This window comes from Bemisia tabaci, chromosome 10 (genome assembly GCF_918797505.1).
Source record: "Bemisia tabaci chromosome 10, PGI_BMITA_v3".
NCBI classification, from domain to species: Eukaryota; Metazoa; Arthropoda; class Insecta; order Hemiptera; family Aleyrodidae; genus Bemisia; species Bemisia tabaci.
This window is the reverse complement of record NC_092802.1, coordinates 12,659,044-12,683,935: the sequence shown is the minus strand read 5'-3', so window position 1 is coordinate 12,683,935 and position 24,892 is coordinate 12,659,044. Positions and strand designations below refer to the sequence as shown.

The window sequence follows — 24,892 nt, the reverse complement described above, 5'->3', positions numbered from 1 at the left end:
TTTTTTATGTTAATGCTAGTTTAGAATTTAGATTAGTCTGTTGACAAGTCATCAATGTCTTACCTTCTGATTTAAATGAAGTGAAAAGATTGAATAATGGTGGTACGTGTAAAGAACTTTCCTAACTCAAAAAATATTCAATCGGGAGAAACGAGGCAACGTTGGAATGCTCATACGGCGTCGAAACATAACATGGGCCTTTCAAGCTGTCTTATTCGATGCCGTGATTATTCTAACGCGAGTTCGAATAATCGCGCCAAACACGGTGCAGCCGACGTTAAACGTACAGTAGCGCCTGCAAGACTGTAGGAATACTTCTCGCATTGCGCCAAATAGCGCGGTCGGTGCCCAGTCTATATCGGCGCCTGCGAGACTGCATGAATACTTCTCGCACTGCGCCAAACGCAGTACGTCGGTCAGTAGGCGGGCGTGAAACGCAAATCAGCACCTACAAGACTGTAGGAATGCTGTAGGACTGCGTGTCATCATTCTTGACTTTCGCTCTAATTTTTACCATAGTTAAAGGGATAATATGTATCCTCATTATAACGATTTAGAAACTCGGATGATATTTAATTTTTCTTTTGGTTACATTGTAAGAAAATAGAGCGAACGAAAAAATCGCTTCGAAATTGTTGATACTTTTATTTGAGATCATTTACGTAAAGTCGCGGAAATTTTTCAGGAAAACTGCGTGTTGCTCTCTAAAAACATTTATTAAAAGTAAAACTTAAAAGTTTTACACAACGTTGCAATACGCTTTCTTTCAGATGCACCCGTCGAATTTTGAATCCATCCATCTCTTAAAAAACTTGAACATGGTCGTTCTACGATTTTTTACGTGTAGTTTTTTTCAGTGGTTGGTGGGCCGCTAGCGGCCACAGGCCTTTCGTTCAATTTTTTAATGTCTATGAAAGCTCTTGGGATATTCGTTATCCATCGAAGAGAGATATGCCCATGATCAATGGGAGAAAAACAGTCCTCCGCGATGTAGTTATCCACCACTAACTATCAAGGTTGCCAGATTTACGCGTTCTCTCCTCGTCGAATATTGGATATTTGAGCGAAGATGTGAGTTTTCAGTTCCAGGAAAATTCGCGCAATCCTATGCAACCACAAAAAGGTAAGAAACGGGCATTTGTGCAATCCTATCGCAGCCATCTCGCTAGACTCCAGCCTGGAATGGCCGGAAGAGAGGGTGCAACTTGGCTACTCTCGCGCCAGTACCTCAATGTACCTTAATTTATCCTTAAAATCATCCTTGAAATTTTTGAATGAGGGATAACGACTCACAAAAAAATTCATAAACAACTGTTCGTTCATTTTCTTTAAAAAAAGAAAAAAAGAAAACTTGAGCAGAGATTCGGAACATCACAATCAAGAACAGGTATTTTTCGTCTTGGTGCAAGGGAAAAATCGTTTTAAACCCTCGAAAGAATTTTAATTCTCGAAGGACAACAACTATAGACTTGGTTGAAATTTTACCCTATATTTTAGGTACATTCAGAACGAACTCTCGTTCACTCTTACTTTCATCATGTCGTTCATGAAAAATACAAGAATGATCGACTAATCCATTGACTGCCGAGACGCTCTTATAAGTATTGAAGATCATTCTTAAAGAAAAAAAATAGGATGAATAAAGGTCTATTTGCAGTAACAATACTTTAATAAGTAGTCCATTCATTCTACATTTAGTAATTTTAAGGTTAATCAATTTACTGTTTTTAATAATATTATGGTAACTCTTTTAGTTGCTTTTTTTACATTATTAGAACGAAACATAATTGGTCACTTAAAATTACGTAAAAGGTCCAAATATATGTAAAATGTTGATTATAGGAGTTACACAACCCATTGCAGATGTAATAAAATTACTATCCTCAAGCTAGCTCTTGATCAAGTGGTCCTCCTTCTCAAGTAGCACAGTGCAACGAAAATATTGAAATTGTATTGCAATTTGATTTCAATTCAGTTGTAATTGTTTCACCATAAAATTGCAATATTTTTACATAATTTAGTCGATTTTATGCTGATTTTAAACAATCAATAAAATGAGCTCCATAAGTCAGAAAAATGGGCAATATGCAATGCAATGAACAATTGCAATTTATTTCAATTTTATTGCAACAAGTTTTAGTAAATGGGGCCCCTTCAAATAGGAGCTAGGCAACATACACAACACTCAGTAGAATTGCGATATGTTTACTATGTAATTTATTGCTTCGTATTGCAATCTGTTGTGCCTGGGATAGGGTAAAGGACCTTGAAACAAGTAGGCGTGTCTTTCAGGAGGCATTTGGGATTCTTTTTGGATATGGGCCATCTTCCTTCCACTCTTCAACAAAGCCCTTACAGAAGGGACATTTGTAAGAGGCGTTTCTGTCTCTCTGAGCCTCGACTGCCTCTTTTCGGATTGTCAGGATGCAGCTTTTACAAGTTCGGTGATTGCACGGCTTGATCCATATTTTTTCCGCGTGTGAAAAGCATATACGGCAAGCTGCAAGAAGGAAAGAGAAAGAGGATATTGACGGAAAAATATGTCACTTGGATCCAGAGTCCGGACTCTTAAAAGAATTTACAAGAAAAGATACTCACGATTCAATCGGATTTTTGCTTCAATCGCCTCTTAATTTAAGCGGATTTCCTTTTGATTCAAGCAATTGAATCAAGAGAATTTTTTCTTGTCAAATTTTTTAAGGGTCTTGACTATAGATCCAAATAGACTTTGTCTCCCTATGTAAAAAAAGTCGCTCGGATCTAGAGTCCAGACTTTTAATAACATTGACAAGAAAACATTCTGTTGATTCAATCCGATTTTTCCTTGAATCGAAGAGCCTAGCCTCTTGATTCAGGCGAATTTCCTTTTGATTTCAGCGAATAGTCCGACTGAATCAAGAGTGTTCTTTCTTGTCAATGTTTTTAAGAGTTTGGACTCGGATCCAAGCGAATTTTTTTCCACTGAAGATAAGATACTCAATCTGCCGTGCTAAGGAAGAGCGCCGTATGAACGTTCGAGAGTTGCCAAATTTCCCTTGATAAAAAATGTATTTTGGCCAACATTCATGCATATTTTTCCTCGAAATTTTCAGATATTCTAGACTAAATTGCGCAGAAAAATGTCTGAAAATTTTGGAAAATAATATTCGCAATTTTCCGGGCGTATTTTATCGGAGGAAACTTGGCAACGTCTGAGGGCTCATACGGCGTTCTTCCTTAGCATGGCAGTAATATTTTTTCTTCTTCTTCTTCTTCTTTTTGAGTACTAAAAAAGGCTAGTGCAAATACGTTCTGCTTTTAACAACTTGACTGGTGTATCGGCATCGGCACATTGATCAAGAGAGAAAAAAAAGAAACTGTAATCACATTTCGTAACATCTGACGTAAGGGCGTATCTCAATTTCCACGTGAGCTCACATCCTAATCCATTCTTTCTGGGGCTCATGCGACAATTGAGATACGCCTTTACGTCGGAGGAGCGACGATATATCGATGGCTGAAGCGCGAAACCACGTATCTCCGTTTCCGTCGCAGACTTCCCGTCATACTCTATTTTTCCCTTGGGAAACCAGTCAACTTAATTTCCCGAAATCGTCCTTGATTTTTTTCCTCCATCGGCAAAATATTCCACAGTAACTTCAAGCTGTGTAGTTTGACTTATTTCTCCTCGCAAAATTAATAGGAGCAGTATTAAACCGTCACGTGCAACAGACGCAAAAAAGCGAGGTTCCTCTCCTACCGAGAATTACCACTGAAAAGAGGCTCGGATTTTTCTTCACGCTAAAACGTATGTTGCACTCGATTTTAATCACGAGTATTGTGGCAAGGTCAAATACTCACTGATTTTTGAGTTTTTTCCATATTTTTGCGCGATGGGAGCCTAGAAGCATGCTGTTGCGTCGGTGCCTAATGGACCACTAGATAAGGTACGCATTTTAGCATTCTGATACATGTTTCCTAACCAAAATTTCACGTGAAACACGATGCACATAACGAAAATTACCGAAATGGTTTCCTCACGAAGATATAAAATGATTCTTGATGCGTGAATTCAAACCATCCGCTCATGAAAACTCAATGCTCTACGTGAATCACATCGCGCGCTAAACGTTTACCATGACAGTCTCTACAATATACAAATCTGGCTACCTCAATCTTGACGCTTCGGCTCAGCTATAGCAAATTGCTTATAGTTTGAACAGCACATGGTGGGAAATGAACATTGCTCGACTGAGAAGCTTGCTGAAACCGTTGTTGTGCGCGATTTGACTCACGTAGAGCTTTGAGTTTCTTGTGAGCGGGCAGTTCAAATTCCTCGTAACCAATGTGAAATAAAAACGTTAATATCTTCGTTAGGAGTTGATTTAAGTAAGTTTAGTTGTGCGAATCGTGCTCTACGCGTAATTCTGACCAGTAAACATGTATCAAAATGCTTAAATTCGTGCCTTGACTAGTGGTCCATTGTATTTTAATTTCGCATCATTACATTAATCTCTCTGCCTCCTCAGATATCAAACTCTTCAGAAATGGACCGCGTTTAGCAGAAAGGAACCAAGCCACATCAGCTGTTGCAAAATTTTACAGGGCAATTTAAATTTTTACAAGAGAGCTTTTGTGCGGATTCCTTCGAAAATTTTGAGGAATTTCCTTCATACTATGCAAACGATTTCACTGAAATTTGCACAAAAATCCACACGACCGTTTTCATGTACAAAATTAAATTGCCCGATTAAATTTTGCAATAGCTGATGTGGCTTAGTTTCTTTCTGCTTGACGCGGTTCGAATGTACGTTACCAAAGGCTTTTATACAGATTGTCCCAGGATTAAATACGAATATTGAAGGAGTCGATTCTTTGGGTCAAAAAAAGACGTTTTTGTGGTATAACTCTTTTTCCAAAAACGCTTTCCCTGGGCGCCACGACTCCCCAAAATTGGAGGAAAAAATCGTCTTTTTAACACTGCGGCAATGTTTATCAACCAATATTAATGCAAATTGGTAAAGACTGGGAGTAATTTTTAGCGTTCTTTTCATTTTTGACCTCCAAAAAGATAAAACTCATTTTGAGGGGCGTTTAGGGGGGGGGGGGGTATCGAAACTAAAAGTGGCCAAAATTAATGTTCCTAGCGACGAAAATCGATTTTTGACGGCACCACAAGATTCAGCGTTGAAAAATATTGAGAAAATGTCTCCAACGTTTTTTCGCTATAACTCATCGTTTTTTATATAATAGGGACTAATAGGGAATAATAGGAGCTGATGATAGGGGGATAATGGGGCCCCCACGGAAAGTGTTTTTCAAAAAAAAGTTAAACCACAAAAACGTTTTTTTTGACCCAAAGAATCGACTCCTCCAATATTCGTATTTAATCCTGGGACACCCTGTAGAAACCAAACCTTGGTCCAAGTAACCATACGCGGTTATAACGAACATTTATAAATGATGTATGATAGCAGTGGCGTGGCGTGCTTTGCGATGTATCGAATGATCTGCCATTTAAACCTATGGAAAAGGATCGATAAATAGGGTGTCCGCAGCGAACACCTTAATAATCGATTCTTTACCATAGGTTTAAATGGCATAACAATCGATATATCGCAATTCACGCCACGCCACTGTATGATAGGGCGTACCATTCGGGTCGGAGGAGGAGACTCGTCTATCATCCGGGGCCTCTTCCGGCTGTAGAGGGGGCGGCGGTAGTGGGTTTTGCGCGCGTTCAATATTATCTGTTGAAAAATAGGGAAATTAAATAGAATGTGCTGCCAACCGTGCTAAAAGCAACCACGTTAGTAACATGAAGAATGAATGTACACGTGGACATGGACATCGGACAATTGGACATGCAATGTCAACATGCACTGAAAAAAAAATCTTGGTGTATTTACTAAAAAAAGGGTAAAATTACTAAGAATTCAGGGTTCTATTTGATCCCAGTTTTTTCTTGGTTTTCTTTACCATTTATGGAATTGGTAATTTTACCATGATTTACTGGACCCCGGTAAAAACGCCAATATTTTTTATCGACTGTGGTAGAATTAACGAGATAAAATGGCAAAGTTACCGGGAATTGATTACCAATAAAAGTAGCATTCTTACCTGAAAAAAGCAGTTAAAATACCGGTTTTTAGGTAAGCTTACCAGTCTGTTTCGGTAAAATTACCAATGATTGGTAAAAAAAGTGAGATGGTAAAGGTACCAACGGACCTTGGTAAAAACGCCGAGAATTTTTTTTCAGTGTGGTGGAATCATGGTGCGAACTTTGTAAAAGAGACCATGACACTAACTTGGGACCAAAGTGGTGCCAATCCCCCCCCCCCCCTCCTAAAATGTAGCATCAATACACGTCCTAAAAATCCATGGTTAATGTGATTCGACAGTTGCCATTTTTTGTGTCAGAGCGACGTGCGATATATCGCATCAATTCGTTCCATAATTTTGGCTACTTGTCATTTTTTTCGAATTTTGAGATCGCACTTCTGTTGTCATGAGACTAAAGAATTCATGTACTAAATTTGTCAAATAAATTCAACGTATTAAAGGCAGGGTTTTTTCAGAGGAAAAATGTCGCATTCGCGATACTGATATCAAAACTGCACTCGAATGCGATATTTTTCCTCTGAAAACCCCTGCTTTTATTACATTGAATTTCTTTGTCAATTTGGTACATACATTTTTTAGTCTCGTGACAACAGAAGTGCGACCTCAAAATTCGAAAAAAATGACAGGTAGCCGAAATTATGGAAAGAATTGATGCGATATATCGCACGTCGCTCTGACAAAAAACATGACAACCGTTGAATCACCTTAACGACACTACATCAGTGTTCGAACATTTTGATACCCTAGTATGCATTGAGGCCAACATGAATACATGTTGGTATCATTTTGATATCGTCGTTGTCATTACATCAATATGGTGACAATACGGTGCTGAGCGCGTTGTTAGAAAGCTCGTTTCAAGTCGGCTAAAGCCGTAGTCTGTTAGAGGTCCTAAAACCTTATCTATTTGATTCACAAACTTTAATTCTCGTGACGCCAAATAGAGCGCAAAGATACCAAACCACGCGATACAACTATTTCAACTTCTGAGTACCTTAAATTGCATAACCGTGACAATGAAGGAAAACCGAGTTTCCCTCTTCAAATTCTATTCTTCCAGATAAGATCGTGGTACTAACACAAGAGTGTAACTAAAAACTTGCCTTGGGGATGAGAAGAGGTATAATTTGGATTTAAAAATATTGATCGGTGCAATTTAGTCATCGCCAATTTCAAGGAGGGTGTAGAGTATCATTTAAAAGTTCATAAAATATCGTTTTAGAAAAATATAATCATACCTGAATAGGATGACAGTATTGGGACGTATTGGCTAAATGCTCCATTTTACCTGGAATGGTCTTTACCTTTTTAACTATAGTAAGTAGAGTCTGTGCCAACTAAGTATCCACACTTCATTTTTGCACTTTTTTTTCGCATGGGAAGTAAATTTATAAGGAGGTGGATCCTCTGTCGTAGTCTAAAAGTGCATAAACTTAGTGAGTTGGCGCGAACTCCATACTACTCATTCTGCCGTGATAGTGAAGAGAGCAGTAAGTGCGACAATGAATTTTTGAGAAAGTAGGCCCAGAAGTGTCCGACCGGAAAATTTCATCGAAAGAAGCCGCCGTTCTTTGTCAATTGCCACCAATCCTCCGAAAGACTCTAAAAATCGCCAAGATGATTAGAAATCGACCGATTTAATTTCAATTACTTAAGAAGGGTATTTTTCATTCACACGTTAGGCTCTGTCAAAGACAGCCGTAAGTGCTATCTTCCACATATGCTTTCGGGGTTGGGTTTTGGACACACGACGAACACATTTTCAGGGTAGGAATTGGCAGAAGAGATCGGCATTTTACTTGAAAGCACTGTTATAATCGGCTCTCTGGACGAATATTGTCACTTAAGGCCGTTTTGCCTAAAAAGTGCGACATTTTTTGCGCACCTACGGCTTTTTCATACGTCTCGTTTTTATAAAATTAGGATGAATTTTGCCGTATTAGCTATTTCAGTGATTTCATGTAAAAGAGATCGGACGAATTTTGAGGGTAACTCGATTTCGAAAAGTTGACACTTACTCTGCCGTGCCAAGGAAAAACGCCGTATGAACATTCGAGAGTTGTCAAATTTCCCTCGATATAACATGTATTTTTAACGATATTCATGCACATTTACCCTTGAAATTTTCAGATATTTTAGATTGAATTGCATGCAAAATTATCTGAAAATTTTGGAGGAAAATATTCACAGCTTTCCTAATAAATTAGGTTTTTATCGATGGAAACTTAGCAACGTCTAGATGCTCATTCGGCGTTCCTCCTTAGTACGGCTGTACTGCTCTCCTCGCTATCACGGCAACATTAGTAAGATGAAAAACGTACTTCGTACAGCTGTTGTAAACAACCAGTTATTTAATGATTCAAAGCTTTCTGGTAATCTTCTTATCGGAATGCTCGAATCAATGTTTAGGTTTCCTAAGGCTGTCCTCCGTATCCATCGCATCTTGCGTAGTCCCCGAGGTACTCTGCCTAAAAATAAGAGATTAAAAACAATGTTTGTCTCATGAGATAATTGTATATTCTGCCGTGCTAAGGAAAAAGAAAAACGCCGTATAAGCATATTCGAGTGCAGCCAAATTTCCCTCGATAAAGTGTTCATTTTTGAATAAAGTAATGAATATTTTCCCTTGAAATTTTCAGAGTCTTTAGGTAAAATTGTGAAATAAATTATCTGAAAAATTGGGAGGAAAATATTCATACATTTACCAGGAAATTCGCATTTTAAGAAGGGAAATTTGGCAACGCCTGAATGTTCATATGGCGTCTTTCCTTAGCACGGAAGTATTCATATCGACGGCAAACCCCCCAAACTACGTATCTCGTTTTGCGGTGCGGGTCGAAATCTCTGCTCCCTTATTATCTTTAAAGGAGAACAAATCAACATTACTACTTGAAGCTCTCGTGGAATTTTCTCCACGCAGATGCTGGAATCACACGCTGAATTTGGCAGCTGAATATGGGAGTCAAGAGTCATCGTCGGCGAAAATATTTACGATTTTCCCCGAAAATTCGTGATTTCCCAAAGGAAATTTGGCAACACCTAAGGGCTCATACGGCATATGGCGCTATTCAAAATCTATGCAAACTCAATGTTGTCAATAATTCGTCGTCTCCCGCACGAAGGGACGTAACTCCATTCCAAGGTTGCCAAATTGACTCGAACAATTAATATATTATACAAAAATGTACGTATGCAATTGTTTTCTAAAATTCGGCTAATTTTTGCTCAGAATCTGGAGAAAAATTGGGGAAATTTTCAGTTAGAAATGCCCAAGACTCTTTCGTTTAATAGGCAATTTGCGAGATGAAATTTGGCAACATTGAAATGGAGTTACGTTTTTCCGTCCAGGAGACGACGAACTGTTGGTTGTAGTTCTCAATTGGACTGCATTTTGCAATTTGGACCTATAAATTCTGGCTCATCTGAAAAAACACTTATGTGCATAGGGAAACTAATGGCACATATGGGCCGGAATTTATAGGTCCAAATAGCAAAATGCAGTCCAATTAAAGCAGAAAAATCATTCAAGAAAAAGAAAAAAGGAAATGCTGCGAGTCTTCGAAAGTAAAACCTCCCACCTGTTACCAGGAGGTTATTTCGACAGTAGCAAAGCGTGAATAATCGATTATCGATAATTCCTCATTAGTAACTATGGTAAAGAGTCGATTATTAAGGTGGCTATTGCAAACACCCTGTTTATCGATCCTTTTCCATAGGTTTAAATGACAGATCAATCGATGTATCGCAAAGCACGCCACGCCACTGATATTTGGACTTCATTTTGCAATTTGGAACTATGAACTCTGGCTCTTCTGGAAAAACACTTATGTACATAGGAAATTTAACGGCACCTACGTTGTTTTTAAACCGGGCAATTTGGAACTATAAATTCTGACTCTTCTGGAAAAACACTTATGTTCATAGGGATCACGGAAAAAAATTAAATGTTGATTTAGCATTTATACTGTTAAAAAGATGTCCGACAAGTTTGAAATGCTGATTTTACTATACAAAAATGCTAACATAGGTAACATTTTAATTTGTACGTTTTGCAGTGAGCGTAGTTACGTTAGCATTTGTTAAAACGTAAAATCGGCATTTGAAACTTGTCGGACATCTTTTTAACAGTGTAAATGCTAAATCAACATTTAATTTCTTTCCATGAAACTAATGGCGCATACGTTGTTTTTAAACCGGGCCAGGATTTATAGTTCCAAATTGCAAAAAATAGTCCATTTGAGGGTCTCAACTGGACTACATTTTGCAATTAGGAACTATAAATTCCGGCCATTATTGATTATTATTTGCCATTAGTTTCCCTATGCACATACGTATTTTGTCAGATGAGACAGAATTTATGTATGCAAATTGCAAAATGCAGTACAACTTGTTTCTCACTTACCAAAACTTATTTCCACAAGCATTGGCGGCCCTGCTGCGTCGTTCAAGTGGTAAATGACCCATCTGAGTGCGGAGAGGAGTGTGACGCGATTGTAGTTTTTTTCCTTCGTGAAAAGTTGCATGGCCTGCCTCGGACTCTGAGGTTGTGGGTTGACGGTGATATCAGCACCCCTTCTCAGCTCCACATCAGGCACTTGATAACGTGGGACCGCCTGGACGGTAAGAAGCATTCCGTCCGTGGCTAAATCTCCAACTGTAGGTGCCTGAGGTCGTGCATGAGGTGATCTTGACGAAGGTCTAGGCGGAGACCATCTTTGGCTGTTTCGGGCAGGACCTGCGTTATTGGAAATCGGGAAGAAATGGACCACCAGACATAGAATGAGAATATAGCTCTTGCATGTGTCAGGAATCTGCGATTTAATGGAGCATTTGTATGCAAATTATTTATTGCTTCGTCTAAAAGTGCTTAAATAGCTGATTTCATACAGTATTTTTTATAATTTTTTTTTTATGTGGGAAATAGTATAAAAATAGATTTAAAAGTGAGAAAATGCACCGCCTACTCCTGGTGACGTCATCCGGCGGCATTTCCCATTTAAACTCACGTATTTTAGCAGATTGGATCATTTTGTCATATTTTTTCCAATAATTGTTCAATTTATGAACCAAGGGTATCCTCGTGTTCAGTTCACTCAGTAATTTCCACTTGAACACGAAAATCATCAAATTTCCGACACCTGCAAATTCTGTATTTGTCCAATCGCCAACTTGTTAAACTTGATAGTAACGGAATTATCATTCCTTGAACCTTGAACTTGAGTTTGGCAATTTGCTGAGAAAGTAAAAAGTCCTTGAATTTTACATCATCCAGATGTTTCAGTAACTGCACCAATTTGGACCACGTCTAGCAGAAAGGGACCAAGCTACATCAGCCATCGCCAAATTTAATCGAGTAATTTGATTTCTTTCCAGAGAACGTTAGTGCGGAGTTTTTCGAAAATTTTAAAGAATTCGTTTTGTAATATGCAGACAATTTACCGAAATTTGTAAAAAAAATCCGCATAACTGTTTTCATGTAAAAAATTAAATTGCCGAATTAAATTTGGCAATGGCTGATGTGGCTTGGTTCCTTTCCGCTTAACTCGATCCATTCGGTAGATAGGTTTCTTTCTCACTGTATTGCGCTGTCTTCCAAAACCTATCCTAAACTATTCCTAAACTCTATTACTGATTTCTATGAAAAATTTTGCGAGAACACTGGAAAATAAAGAAGCTTGGATCTAAAGTCCAGACTCTTAATAACATTGACGATAAAACATACTCTTGATTCAATCCGATTTTTTCTTGGATCGAAGAACCGGCCCTCTTGATTTAGGCGGATTTCCTTTTAATGCAAGCGAAAAGTCCGATTGAATCAAGAGTATTTTTTTGTCAATTTTTTTTAAGAGTCTGGACTCTAAATCCAAGCGAATTTTTTCCCCAGTGAAACACGATGGTCCCTCTGATTTTATCTGAAACAAACTCCAAAACTCAAAGAAAGCTCTCAAAGTTGAGGCTGTAATTGAGAGGATACATCAAGACAAACTCTTCATGCCAAGATATGGAGCAAAAGGAGCACATATATATATGGAGCACATTAACAGGGTTGCTACTTTGTTTGGGGATCTCAAAATGAAAACAAGGCAACTCTGTTAATGTATTTGCTCCACATATTTTTGCATAGAGAGTTTGTCTTGATCGATGTAGAGGTGGACTCCTAAGGTAGCGTTGATATTCGCTCCGCATTACGGCTTCGACTTTGAGAGCTTTTTTTGAGCTTTGGAGCAGTGGCGTGGCGTCCATAGGTTCGCAGTGTTCGCCGAACACCCTAAAATATTTTGAAACAATTAATAAATTATGGCTAAGAATGTGGGAAGCAATATATAATAACTCGAGGAATACAGAATAGTAGATCGCAAATAAGTATCGGGCGCTTGGCTCCGACAGCGGCATGTGGCGCGGCGGAGAGAGAAAATCCTTTGACGCGTGGTCCTCACCGGCTACCGAACCTGGATGATCTGCGTACGGTGAGGAGAGAGAACCTGGGTGCAATGATGAAGGGGCAAAGGGTACACGAGAGAGGAGAGGCACCGGCGCGCAGCGCAGAGCGGAGCGTGAGCATTGGGTTCGGAGACAAGTGCGGACCACGCTCGCGGAGGGAACACAGCAGAGAGAAAAGGGAGGGGAAAAAGAACGAGAGAGGAGAGCCGCTCATCAGTCCAGCTGTTTCCTATAGCGGTGGTCCGCAGGGGTTTGCGAACCGCCGAATTTCCTCTATGCCGCGATTCGCCCTCCGCTTCCCCCCTTGCGCCTGCGGGCCGCACCCACCTCTCTCTGCAGGTGCGTGTTGCGGAAATACGTTATCATTTAACAATATAAATTACAGGAAACCGATCTGTAAAAGAACAAAATTTCAATGACAATTTGCCGGCACAATTTTCACCAGAAAGGGTTTAAAATCGTGTTCTTGCGGCTTCATTTTTTAAAAAGTTTCCGGGGGAGGCCCCCCGAACCCCCCTTTAAGGAAGAGGAGTGAACCTTTCTGACCCCCCCCTAAAGTTAACACTCCTACCGAACGCCTACCGGATATAGTCACGCCACGCCACTGCTTTGGAGTCTTCGGAATTTGTAAAAGCGGGCTTGTCCGGGATTTTGACCTTAAAAATACGCAATTGATCTCCACGTAATCTACTCATCTGATAGCTACAGATTATTAAAAAAAATACCACAAGGTTAGGGGCCCAGTGTTACTCATGAATTTTTTTCGTCACCTGGCAAATATATTTCTAGTCGGAACGGCAAATATTTTAGATACTTTGTCTCTGATAAAACACGGCAGGAAAAGGGTGATTACTTACTGCTGAGCTCGGTCCATCCGATACTCGTAGATCGTAATTTTGATTTAGATCACTGTATTTCACATACAGGGTGTCTCACGAAAGCCACCTTGAATATCTGCCGAACGCGTCGGAATTTCGAAAAACGGTAAAAGGCGTGTTCGTTTATATCGAGGGGGACACCTTTTGGCGTATTCGACATTTTCCCAAACCGCGGGAGGGGCGCGGGGCGGGGGGTGCCCCACCCGTAAGTCGAAATTTTCAAATGGCACCCCTACTTTTTTATTTCAGAAATCAATTCTACGCAAAAAAACAAGCCACCCTGTCCAAACCGAATGTAAATCGGACAATTTTTCAGTGATTGGCAGAGTTTGAAACATTTTTTTCATGCTCTTTTCAAAAATTTCCCCCGCCAATGGAATTGCTGTATCAAACCAAACTCTCCGTCAAAAAAATTCTTAAACATTGCACTTTCGATAAAAAAAAAAAAAAATCTGCTGCACTCGAAATCTGGGGCACGCGGAGACCTTCATTGCGACATAAAAATTCGTTATACCGAACGTTTCCGAGGGGCGCTCATCGGGAGGGAGTAGTAAGTTTTAGACAAGAATTATTAATCTTTTTTCTGAAGCATAAGAACCGTGTCCATGAAGAAGCAGTTAAGTAGAAAAACAAATGGATTAGTTTTTTTTTTTTTGGGGGGGGGGGAGGGGTGGTCAATGACTTGAGCCGGACCTTGATACTTCTGAGGACGCTATTTTTCCGCGGTGCGTTGTTTTTCTACTTAACTGCTTCTTCATGGACACGGTTCTTAGGCTTCAGAAAAAAGATTAAGAATTCTTGTCTAAAACTTACTACTCCCTCCCGATGAGCGCCCCTCGGAAACGTTCGGTATAACGAATTTTTATGTCGCAATGAAGGTCTCCGCGTGCCCCAGATTTCGAGTGCAGCAGATTTTTTTTTTTTTTTATCGAAAGTGCAATGTTTAAGAATTTTTTTGACGGAGAGTTTGGTTTGATACAGCAATTCCATTGGGCGGGGGAAATTTTTGAAAAGAGCATGAAAAAAATGTTTCAAACTCTGCCAATCACTGAAAAATTGTCCGATTTACATTCGGTTTGGACAGGGTGGCTTGTTTTTTTTTGCGTAGAATTGATTTCTGAAATAAAAAAGTAGGGGTGCCATTTGAAAATTTCGACTTACGGGTGGGGCACCCCCCGCCCCGCGCCCCTCCCGCGGTTTGGGAAAATGTCGAATACGCCAAAAGGTGTCCCCCTCGATATAAACGAACACGTCTTTTACCGTTTTTCGAAATTCCGACGCGTTCGGCAGATATTCAAGGTGGCTCGTTTTTCGTGAGACACCCTGTATAATGGATTATATTTTGCAAGAAGGAATCTCTGGCTCTTCCCACGAAAGCGCGTATCTGAATAGGGAAACCGATGGCATATATGTTGTTTCTAAAATGAGCCAGAAATAGTGGTAAAGTAATAGTGATGTAATAGTGGTAAATAGTGGAATAGTGGTAAATCACTCTCACCTGAAGCTCCTTGCGCACTAGTTCCTGCATGCGTATCATCCGACCTGTAACTGCCCGTCGATATGGAAGGGGTGAGGTTCCTGTTAGCTGATCTTGATTGTCTTGAGCCACTACTTCTGTAAATTTATCACTTGCATTAACAGTATCACATTGGTCATACATAGAGAAACAACTTAAAACGGGACTAAGGCCGCAAATAATAAAAAGAAACACATAAAATAAAAAAAGAAACCCGGGACGTTTCGCAGGTATCACACCCGCATTTTCAACCGGCAAAACAAGAAAAATTAAAAGAAAGGACATTATGAGCCTCACCGTTGTTATTTTGAGACTTAAAGACTTTAAGACTTATAGACTTAGAGACTTAAAGACTTAAAGACTTTATTGGTCATGAAGAGGGAGAAAAGGCAAGGAACCGTAAATAATTAAATTTTTCGAAAAGTGGAGTATGTGTACTGCGTGCTCAGAAAGAACTCCGTATGAATCTTCATGCGTTGCCAAATTTATTTTGGTAAAATACGAATTTTCAGGATAACTTGCGAAAAATTTCCGTCCATTACTCGAGAAAATTTTCTTCGCAATGAGATCTAAAGTATCAGAAACTTTCAAGTAGAAATATTCATTATTTGGCTCAAAACTTAATATTTCAAGAGGGGAAATTCTGCAAGACTCGGGTGTTCATACGAAGTTTTTCCCTATATCGCAGTGGCGTGGCGTGAATGATCGATTATCGATACTTCTCCATTTGAAGCTATGGTAAAGAATCGATTATCAAGGTGTTCGTTGCGAACATCCTGATAATCGATCCTTTTCTATAGATTTAAATGGTAGATCAATCGATATATCGCAAAGCACGCCACGCCACTGCTATATTGCGTGGCAGTGCGGATCAGGTACACAAGCTGGATGAAGTTATCAACATCCGGGAGTTAACCATCGTGGAAAATATGTTTAACCTCCAACAAGAACAACCCACAGTTTTATAAAAGTTCCCTTAATCCCCCCCCCCTCCCAAATAAGGAGAAAAAAATTGCAACTATTTTTATGGTCACACCGTTACTCAAGTCTAAAAAGTCAAAAAATGAGGGGGTGGGATTCAGGTCAAGAGGTGAACTTACCGGTGTCCCACAAGGTGGGGTAACGCTGCATGGTGGCAACGATCATGGTGTCAACAAACCAAAAATCTGATCATGGAGTCAACGATTGTTGACGTCGTGATCAGGCAGTAAAACGCAAAAATGGGCCCTGAGCATGGTGTCAACGATCACAGTGTCAACAAACAGAAAAATATCTTCCTTGTGAGTAAAATTAAAAAATTAAGTGTACAGGAGAGGTCTGGGTCACGTGTAGTTGGATTAGGTTAGTTTAGGTCAGGACATGTACGGTTAGATTAAGTAGGTAAGGTTAAAGTTATGTAGGGTAAGGTCGGGGAAAGTTAAGCTCTGTGAAAGTGGGATAGGTCTTGTAAGGTGAAGTTCTGAAGTTGGCCAAGGTTAGGTTAGGTTAGGTTAGGTTAGGTTAGGTTAGGTTAGGTTAGAGTAAATAACACAAGAAAAACAAGACTTGAAATTTAAAAGGTGTTATTGAGGCAAGTTTTAAGTTTCGTTGACGTCGTGATCGTTGACACCGTGATCACTTTTCATAAGGGTCAGAATTTTTTATTTTTGGATGATCATGGTGTCAACAAAAACTTAGAAAAACTGTTTGTTGACACCATGATCGTTGACACCATGCTACGTAATCCAAGGTGGAAGGTGGCGTCGTGAATTCGGCAGAAATACTTTACGTAACACTCGAATGACCCCTTGGCCGATGTTGGGACCACTATATTAAAATATTCGTTTGAGCAAGGATGTTCGCTTGCAAGTTGCATTTCGACGGTGATACTACCAGACCACGCACCAGTGGCGTGGCGTGAATAATCGATTATCGATATCCCGCGATTTGAAACTATGGTAAAGAATCGATTACTAAGGTGTTCGCTGCGAACGCCCTGATAATCGATCTTTTTTCATAGGTTTAAATGGCATAACAATCGATATATCGCAATTCACGCCACGCCACTGCCACGCACCTCGGTTTGTGACGTTGCTGACTTCCCGTCGTACTCTACTTTTTTGGTGGAAAATTACTCAACGCCAATCCTCGAAAACTTTCGTGATTTTTTTTTCTCTGCGCGAGGGAACAGTGGCGTGGCGTGAATTGCGATATATCGATTGTTATGCCATTTGAAACTATGGTAAAGAATCGATTTTTAAGGTGTTCGCTGCGAATACCCTGTTTATCGATTCTTTTCCACAGGTTTAAATGGCAGATCTATCGATACATCGCAAAGCACGCCACGCCACTGCCACGCACCTCGGTTTGTGACGTTGCTGACTTCCCGTCGTACTCTACTTTTTTGGTGGAAAATTACTCAACGCCAATCCTCGAAAACTTTCGTGATTTTTTTTTCTCTGCGCGAGGGAACAGTGGCGTGGCGTGAATTGCGATACATCGATTGTTATGCCATTTGGACCGCGCTAAACGGAAATGAACCAAGCCACATCAGCTATTGCCAAATTTAATTTGGCAATTCAATTTCTTACATGGAAACGGTTGTGCGGATTCTCCTGCAAATTTCAGCGAATTTTCTCCACAGTACGAAGCAAATTCCTCAAAATTTTCAAAGGAATCCATAGACACGTTCTTTTGTAAAAAATTAAATTGCCCAGTAAAATTTGGCAATAGCTGATGTGGCTTGGTTCCTTTCTGTTAAACGCGGTCCATTTAAACCAAAGAAAAAGTATCGATAAACAGGGTGTTCGCAGCGAACACAGAAATAATCGATTATTTACCACAGCTTCAAATGGGGAAGTATCGATAGATCGCCAAGCACGCCACGCAACTGCGAGGAAAACTCGAGTAAAAACTGGTAGGAATGATATTACATCGTCCTCCTTCAAAAAAAAAGTGGGGCGGCAGCGGAAAGTTTTGAATACTACAAACGAGTTACGTGTTCTCGTAGTTTCACTGTCAATTTATGGTTCATGTCCATGCTCTACAGCTTACGTGTGAAATACGGGGTTGATTTGATTCTTCCTCATTGAAACGGCTATGACGTTTACCCGACGCACAATGGATCGAGTAAATCGGAGAGTTCGGACATAAAATTTTTGACTAATACTGCAAATGTTGATATTCATTTCGTCCACATGATAAATTTTTAGGGATGTTTCTGGAAGAAAATTTCACGAAGAAGCCAATGGAACCGCTTTCAGAAGCTTAAATTTCTGTTTAGACTGAGTTATAAGAGTTTAAAGTTTTCAAATGTTGTCTGACTCCTCCCATTGACTCGACTCACTGTGCGACGGATCGAGCTTAAAGTGCGCTTAGCTTGATTTATCCAGATCCATCTCGATCGGACCCGTTTCCGAGCCTTTGAAATGTAGTCTGTTGGGCGCTTCTGGGTACCAGATGCGCCCTTTCCAACCGTTCGACTCCCCGATGTAACATGTACTATACTACATGCCCTTTTGCCTTATGGGTAATGACGCCATTCTGGTACACCCGGGAAAATTGGATTATTTTCTGCATCTGGTATTCGTAAAAGTTTTCGTGAAATGTTTTGCTTTTAAGCATAACAATCTCGCACGGACGTATTACCTGATTAAAGTATTTTAGGGCCTCCTTATGCTTTAAATACTTATATCCAAGGCAGTACTTTCAGATCGATTTGAAAATATTACGAACAGTCACGTGATCCCTTCATTTTAGTGACGTATTACTGTGCTACTTTGTGATTGGTTCATTTTCTTGGCGCAGCATCGACACGTCAGCTGTTCGCGGCATTGAGCGGAAGGTTTAAGGTTATGTCATGGACCAAGAGAATGAATAAGGACCCCCAACTCCAGTTAGCGGAGACATTAGCGCTGCCTGGCCATAGAATAATAAAGCTTATTATTCTATGGCCTGGCAGTGTTCACGCCATGAATATGGGTCCAGCCAGCGCCGATGTCACCGCCGGCCGGCCGCGGCCGGTCCCTCTCTTCCCCGCGACCCGCGCTTCCCCTACCCACTACTGAACTCCTCTTCACGCGGCCCCGCTCCCCCGCGACCTGCGCGCCCTACCTCGCGGCGTCGCGACACCGCTGTCCGCTAGATCGCGTTGACGCACCAGCTTTAGAGGTTCCGCCGCTCTTTCCCGTCGTCTGATTTACAGTGCATGCTTTTTGTTTCCATTCACCGTCAACTGAAATTCATCACAAAGTGCATGTGGGTAGTTTCAGTTTATCGCGGTCGATCTGAAGTTTTGAAGGGTTTTGCGGTTAAAGGTTCCCACAATAAATTCCTTCTACGATAGTCTTCGGGTACGTAAGTTGGTAGTAATATGCTTTGTCAAAGAAGCGCCCTCCATCGCTTGGGCGTTGGAACTGCTTGTTTTCTATTTTGCCAGGTTCATCCCGATTTATCAGGTTTTTACCGGTGAGTCGGTTGTCAGAGAGAAAATGAGTTGTTTTTAAAGGCCGTTAGGCGGCCCAACCCCCAGAGGGTGCTTTGCGCCCTCTGAGGTTCTCTCTCTGAGTCCTCGTGAGATAAGTTTCCAAAATCAGTGTATGGCGGGCTCATTCAGGGGCTATCGCCTGTCGATAGCTACGAAAATTATGGACAAATGCTATGACGAACTGTCACAAAAAGTGAAAATTTAGGTAATTAGCGATCTTCACTGAAAAAAAAACACATTCGATCCAGAGTCCAGACTCTTGAAAACATTAACAAGAAAAAATACTCTTGATTCAATCAGGTTTTTGCTTGAATCAAAACGAAATCCGCTTAAATTAAGAGGCTTCGTTCTTGATTTAAGCTAGATTCTGATTGAATCAAGAGTACTTTTTCTTGTCGATGTTTTTAAGAGTCTGGACTCTAGATCCAATGTGTTTTCTTTCCAGTGTTGTAGTGACGATAATAATGATGGCGATGGTGAAAATATAACAAGCGTGTAAGGAAGGTCCGGAAATTCACCCCTAACTTCACGATCTGCTTAGAAATTGTCGTTTTGTCAGTTTTCCGCTTTAAAAAATGTACCGCGGAAAAGACATAATTTGATGGAGATATGTTACCCCGTTTCACAACTCCGCACGCTGAACATAAAATGGTCGCTGTGATTGAAACACCCTTTCCAATCCAATGATGATGTAAAGAAAGATAAAAAAGTCTACTTTTAAAGCGTAATTAGGAATGTAGGAAAGGATGTTGGATGAATGGCATTCATTAATGATTACACTGGAAAAAATAGACACATTGGATCTAGAGTCCAGACTCTTAAAAACATCGACAAGAAAAAATACTCTCGATTCAATCAGATTTAAGCTTAAATCAAGAACCAAACCTCTTAATTTGAGCGGATTTCCTTTTGATTTAAGCTTAAATCTGATTGAATCAAGAGTCCTTTTTCTTGTCAATGTTTTCAAGAGTCTGGACTCTAGATCCAATGTGTTTTTTTTCCCAGTGTACATTTATTTTTTATTGGAAAACTACGAAGCAAAACAGCGGTCATTTTTGCTTGGATTAAGAGACCGGGAAGGCTCATTCGTGATTGAAAATAATGTAAAATTCTGTCAAAAGCTCAAAAATATGAAAATTTCTTACGCATATTGTAAAGTTAGGAATAAATTCCAAACTTTCCCGATGAGCTTATCTTGGATTTTTAGCTTTTCAAAATAGACGACTTTTGTTCGCTTTAGCAAAATATCGCAACGGGCTAAATAAATTCTGATTAAACTAGTCGATTGAGATCTAACGAGCGTATTTCACGCTTTGCCCTATGCAACCTTTCTCAGACCAACTTTTCTAATCCATTGCTTACCTCATTTCAACTTTTTAAAAGGCAAAGGAAAGGAGTGAATTAAGGAGGAGTCCATATGCTACCCTAGTGGAAGTCAGCCTTGTGCAGGTCCGTGCGGCGGAAGGCTAGGTCCGTGCTGCAAGTCCCCGTCACCTCGTGCAGCCATCTGCGAAAGATGGGATTCCCGAAATTATGCCTTTGTTTCGCTTCCCTCTGCACGGGCTCGCGGGAGGTGACGGGGACTTGCACGGACCTAGCCTTCCGCCGCACGGACCTGCACAAGGCTGACTTCCACTAGGGTAACTAAGAAAGGGATTCGCTTTCATTAAATAAGTTGGCTCACTCAAATTTTAAGCGACTTTCTCTTGCTTTTACTTTTTTCCCTTTTCCCCACTTTTCCCTCTTTACCCGCCTTTTCTTTCTTTTTTCTTGGAGTTAATAATCGCGACGTTCGGGTTACGTGCAAAGTTCTGCCGCAATCACACTCTGAATTTAGCAGCTGAATGTGGAAGTCAACAGTCATCGCCCAACGGCTGAAATTTAGAAAATTCGAGTTATTTTGATCCAGATGTGTATCAAATCCACTCGAATAGTTCAGACAAATCCAACATTAGTCCGATGGTTGCTGAGAATCGTTGCTGAATTTTGCGCGTGACGCGCAAAATTCAGCATGGGGCCGATGACTTCCACATTCAAGCCACATTCAGCTCCCACATTCAGCGTGTGATTGTGGCATGGGTTTCATGACGAGTTTATCCAATTAAGTGTGCTTTACACACAAAAAATCCTAGTTTGGCCTAGAGTACCTATGTATATACGGGACAGTATTATTCTACCGTGGTAAGCAAGAACGCCGTAAATCCATCAAGATTTTCCCTCGTTTTTTGGAACTTACCACTTTATAACATAAAAATTGTTTTACCCATGCACCTCAAATTTTCAAGTCAAATTCTCAATTGTATTTGCGGGAGAATTCTGTAAAAAAATTGTCCCGAAGTATACAAGTTTTTCTGCTATGATACGTTGTTTCTTAAAAAAGTAAAAGGTTGTTTACGACGTTTATGCGTTGCACGGCAGTTTTGCCATCTCCTTTTTGAGAAGGTGCAATCTGCCGGAGGAGCTCTGGCAGGATCGCTATCTACAGTGGCAGTTGGGTGTCGCAGAGTGCACAGGGGCGCTGTAAGAGCGACTTGTTAGTAGTATTTTTATTGCCATCTCTGTGCCGCTCTCTGATTGGTTCATCAGTTTTAGGCTATAATGGAGCTCTAAAGTTGGCCCAGTATATACAAACCCGACCCAAAGAAACACATATTATCGGCTGAAAAATGAATTAAAATCACACTCAAAGGTTAATTTTCGGTAAAAATACCCATCAAGGTTCAATCCGAACAATTCAGAAGATGGATATAAAAACCATTTCTATCACATCCAAAATCACATCTATATAGAACTTCGTAGAACTTTGTCACCATCTTGTTTGTTTACATTGGGACAAACTAGGAGCGGAGGGACTGGGGTTTGTTTGCAATGGGCCAACTTTGGGGCTCCACGATAGCCGACCAATCAGAGTGGCACACCTTTTCAGTAGTAAAAGGATTGAGACGGCAATACGTCCCGTATACAGGTACTCTAGTTTGGCCTTACTAAGTTGAGCTCTTCCGATTGAAGAATGGCGGGTAAGAAGTGCATCGAACCTTTTTTTGAAGAAATTCCTCTGAATTTGCGTATGCACTAATAATGAAATTAGTCAAAATCAAAAGAAACTTACACCCATCTACGGAAAGACCCTACAATACTCCATTGCCGTCTATTGTTGCTGCCCCTTTGACTTCCTGAGCCAGACTGTAACTGAAATAAAACATATGTAAGATTTAACACAAGATGAGTCAGGGAAGTATGAACACTGAAAAAAAAAGCTTGGATGAAGCATGATAATTCTTGAATGTGCAGCCGAGAACAATTGGACGTATTTCTGTCAAACGGAACTATGTGCATTTAGACATGAGCCCTGAGACCCATAAGAATACATGTATAACAGGGCTCACGTCATAATGCACATAGTTCCGTTTGATAGAAATACGTCCAATTTATGGTGTACTTTCCGAAGGAAATACACTACATTTTTAGGAATTTTTCGGAAATTTTTATATTGACAATGAATTTTTCTAGAAACAAAAAGAAAATGCTTGAGATAAGGAAAATAGTAGCTTATATTAAGCGGCGTCATCAAAACTGAATTTTTATAGGAACAAGAAAAATGCTTGAGATAAGCAAAAAAATAGCTTATATTAAGCGGCATCTTTCCTCGATCAAGAAAAAATATTTTTTGGCTGCAAATTTGAGATCTTTTTCAGTAAGCACATAGGCAAGTATTGATTCCAAATTTTACCATCCTCTTCTGAGCTAAAATTCCAGTTTTTTCAAGGTTAGGAAAACGAAAACGAAAAATCAGATGAAAGGGCAGAGCTTGGCTTTAAATTGCTCGTCGCAGGGTGAATGAATCATCTCCAAAAACAGTGAGAAAAAAGACAAAGAATAACGTTGGAGAATAACACTTTACCTTAGGTTAGCCTTATTGCACTATTTGGCGCAACGACTGCCTTAAAATTTCCAAAATTGACCCGCAGAGTGAATTGGAGGGTTATAGGGCACAATAAATCCTGAATTTGAAATGGAGAGTACTAGGTGGAATTGAAACATTTATAACATTAAAAATGCGAATGATAGCGTATTTTTTTCTAGATTAATGGCGTTAAACTGGCTTACAGCTAAAACACTCATATTTTGAAGCGAATGGCATTTAACATCCACGATTAAAAATCAATTTTGGTTTTTTAGGTTTCCTTGCCTTACTACGTACATCGTGTTCATTTCCAACCTTCATGCTTTTCTGCCCGACACCATTATAAGTTAGCACGAAGCGTCAAAGGTGAGCAAATATTTTTAAATTGTTCTAAATGGTTTTATTAGTTGATCTTCCAATTCGACGAAAAGGAGGAACTCACCGAACTGCATGCATGAAACAACATAAAAATCGCTAGAGGAACCCAAAGCCGCATCTTTGCTGCAAACAAGTCAACTATTAAAAAAAACCGGCGGCCAAGTTTTTTTATAGTCAGTGTTGAACGTTGCGTGCGCAGAGCAGTCTAAAGTGCTGAGGAAAAAGGTCGTATGAACAATCGAGTGTTGCCAAATTTCCTCTCAAAATTTCTTAATATTTGAGGAAAGTTATGAATATTTTTCTTTAAATTTTTTAGAATTTATAGATCGAATCAAGAAGGAAATCCTCTGGAAGATCGGAAGATAAATATTTACAAATTTTCCTGAAAATGTGTAATTTGTCGAAGAAATGGCAACGCTTATTGACTCATACGGCGTTTCTCCTTAGCACGGCTGCCAGTCCCCGAAGAGTGATGAAATTGTGCACATAGCGAACCCCGTCTCTACTTTAATTGCGGAGCAAAAAGCAAACAGGGCTCATCCAATGAAGAGAGGAATTCCAAAAAAAAAGCTCATTCATTTTTTTCTTCCACACTCGAGCTTTTTAAAAATAGTTTTAAAAAGGGCATTATTGAGGGGCATTAGTAAGGGGGGGGTGGGGGGACCACTGGACAAGGTACGACCTCAAGTATTCTGATACATGTTTCTCAACCAAAATTTTACGTAGGACACGATTTGCGCAACGAATATTGAAATCAACTCCTAATCAACATATTTAATGTTTCTTGACGCGTGAATTCAAACCTCCCGCTCATGAAAACTCAATGCTCTACGTGAGTCAAATCGCACACTAAAAGTTAACATGGCACTCTCTGCGATATAAAAATCTACCAACCTCAATCTTGATACTTTAGCTCAGCTATAGCAAGTTGTTTATAGCTTGAACGACACAGGGTGGGAAATAAACAGTGCTGGATTGAGAAGCCTGCCGAAACCGTTGTAGTACGCGATTGGACTCACGTAGAGTATTGAGTTTCGTGTGATCGGGCAATTCAAATTGCCCGTAACCAATGTAAAAAAAAAAACGTTAATATCTTAGATAGGAAATGATTTCAGTAATTCTGGATGCAAGAATCGTGCTCTACACAAAACTCTTGTTAAGAAACGTGTATCAGAATCCTTAAATTCGTACCTTGTCTAGTGGTCCAT

The 24,892-nt window shown here is 40.0% G+C and overlaps 2 protein-coding genes across 2 annotated transcripts in view; one reads left to right on the top strand and one right to left on the bottom strand.

The window, feature by feature from the left end:
* LOC140225603 (peptide transporter family 1-like) overlaps positions 1–24,892 on the top strand; it is a 76,770-nt gene that overhangs the window by 27,615 nt on the left and 24,263 nt on the right. The window lies entirely within an intron of this gene.
* Positions 1,770–22,914, bottom strand: LOC109044668 (uncharacterized). The gene is made up of 6 exons (XM_072305368.1): positions 22,512–22,914; positions 14,920–15,035; positions 10,505–10,837; positions 8,424–8,570; positions 5,634–5,729; positions 1,770–2,500 (listed from the first exon to the last, which is right to left on the bottom strand). The coding sequence occupies exons 1-6, from the start codon at positions 22,736–22,738 to the stop codon at positions 2,289–2,291; spliced, it is 1,131 nt and encodes a 376-aa protein (XP_072161469.1). The 5' UTR covers positions 22,739–22,914; the 3' UTR covers positions 1,770–2,288.

Bases quoted from the DNA above. Each gene is read 5' to 3' on its own strand.
- LOC109044668 (XM_072305368.1), bottom strand. From the start codon at position 22,738: ATGCACATAGTTCCGTTTGACAGAAATACGTCCAATTGTTCTCGGCTG. The intron at 15,036-22,511 runs GTAAGTTTCTTT...ATAAATTTACAG, and splicing joins GGGTCTTTCCGTAGATGGGT to AAGTAGTGGCTCAAGACAAT. The intron at 8,571-10,504 runs GTAAGTGAGAAA...TCTTATTTTTAG, and splicing joins GCTTGTGGAAATAAGTTTTG to GCAGAGTACCTCGGGGACTA.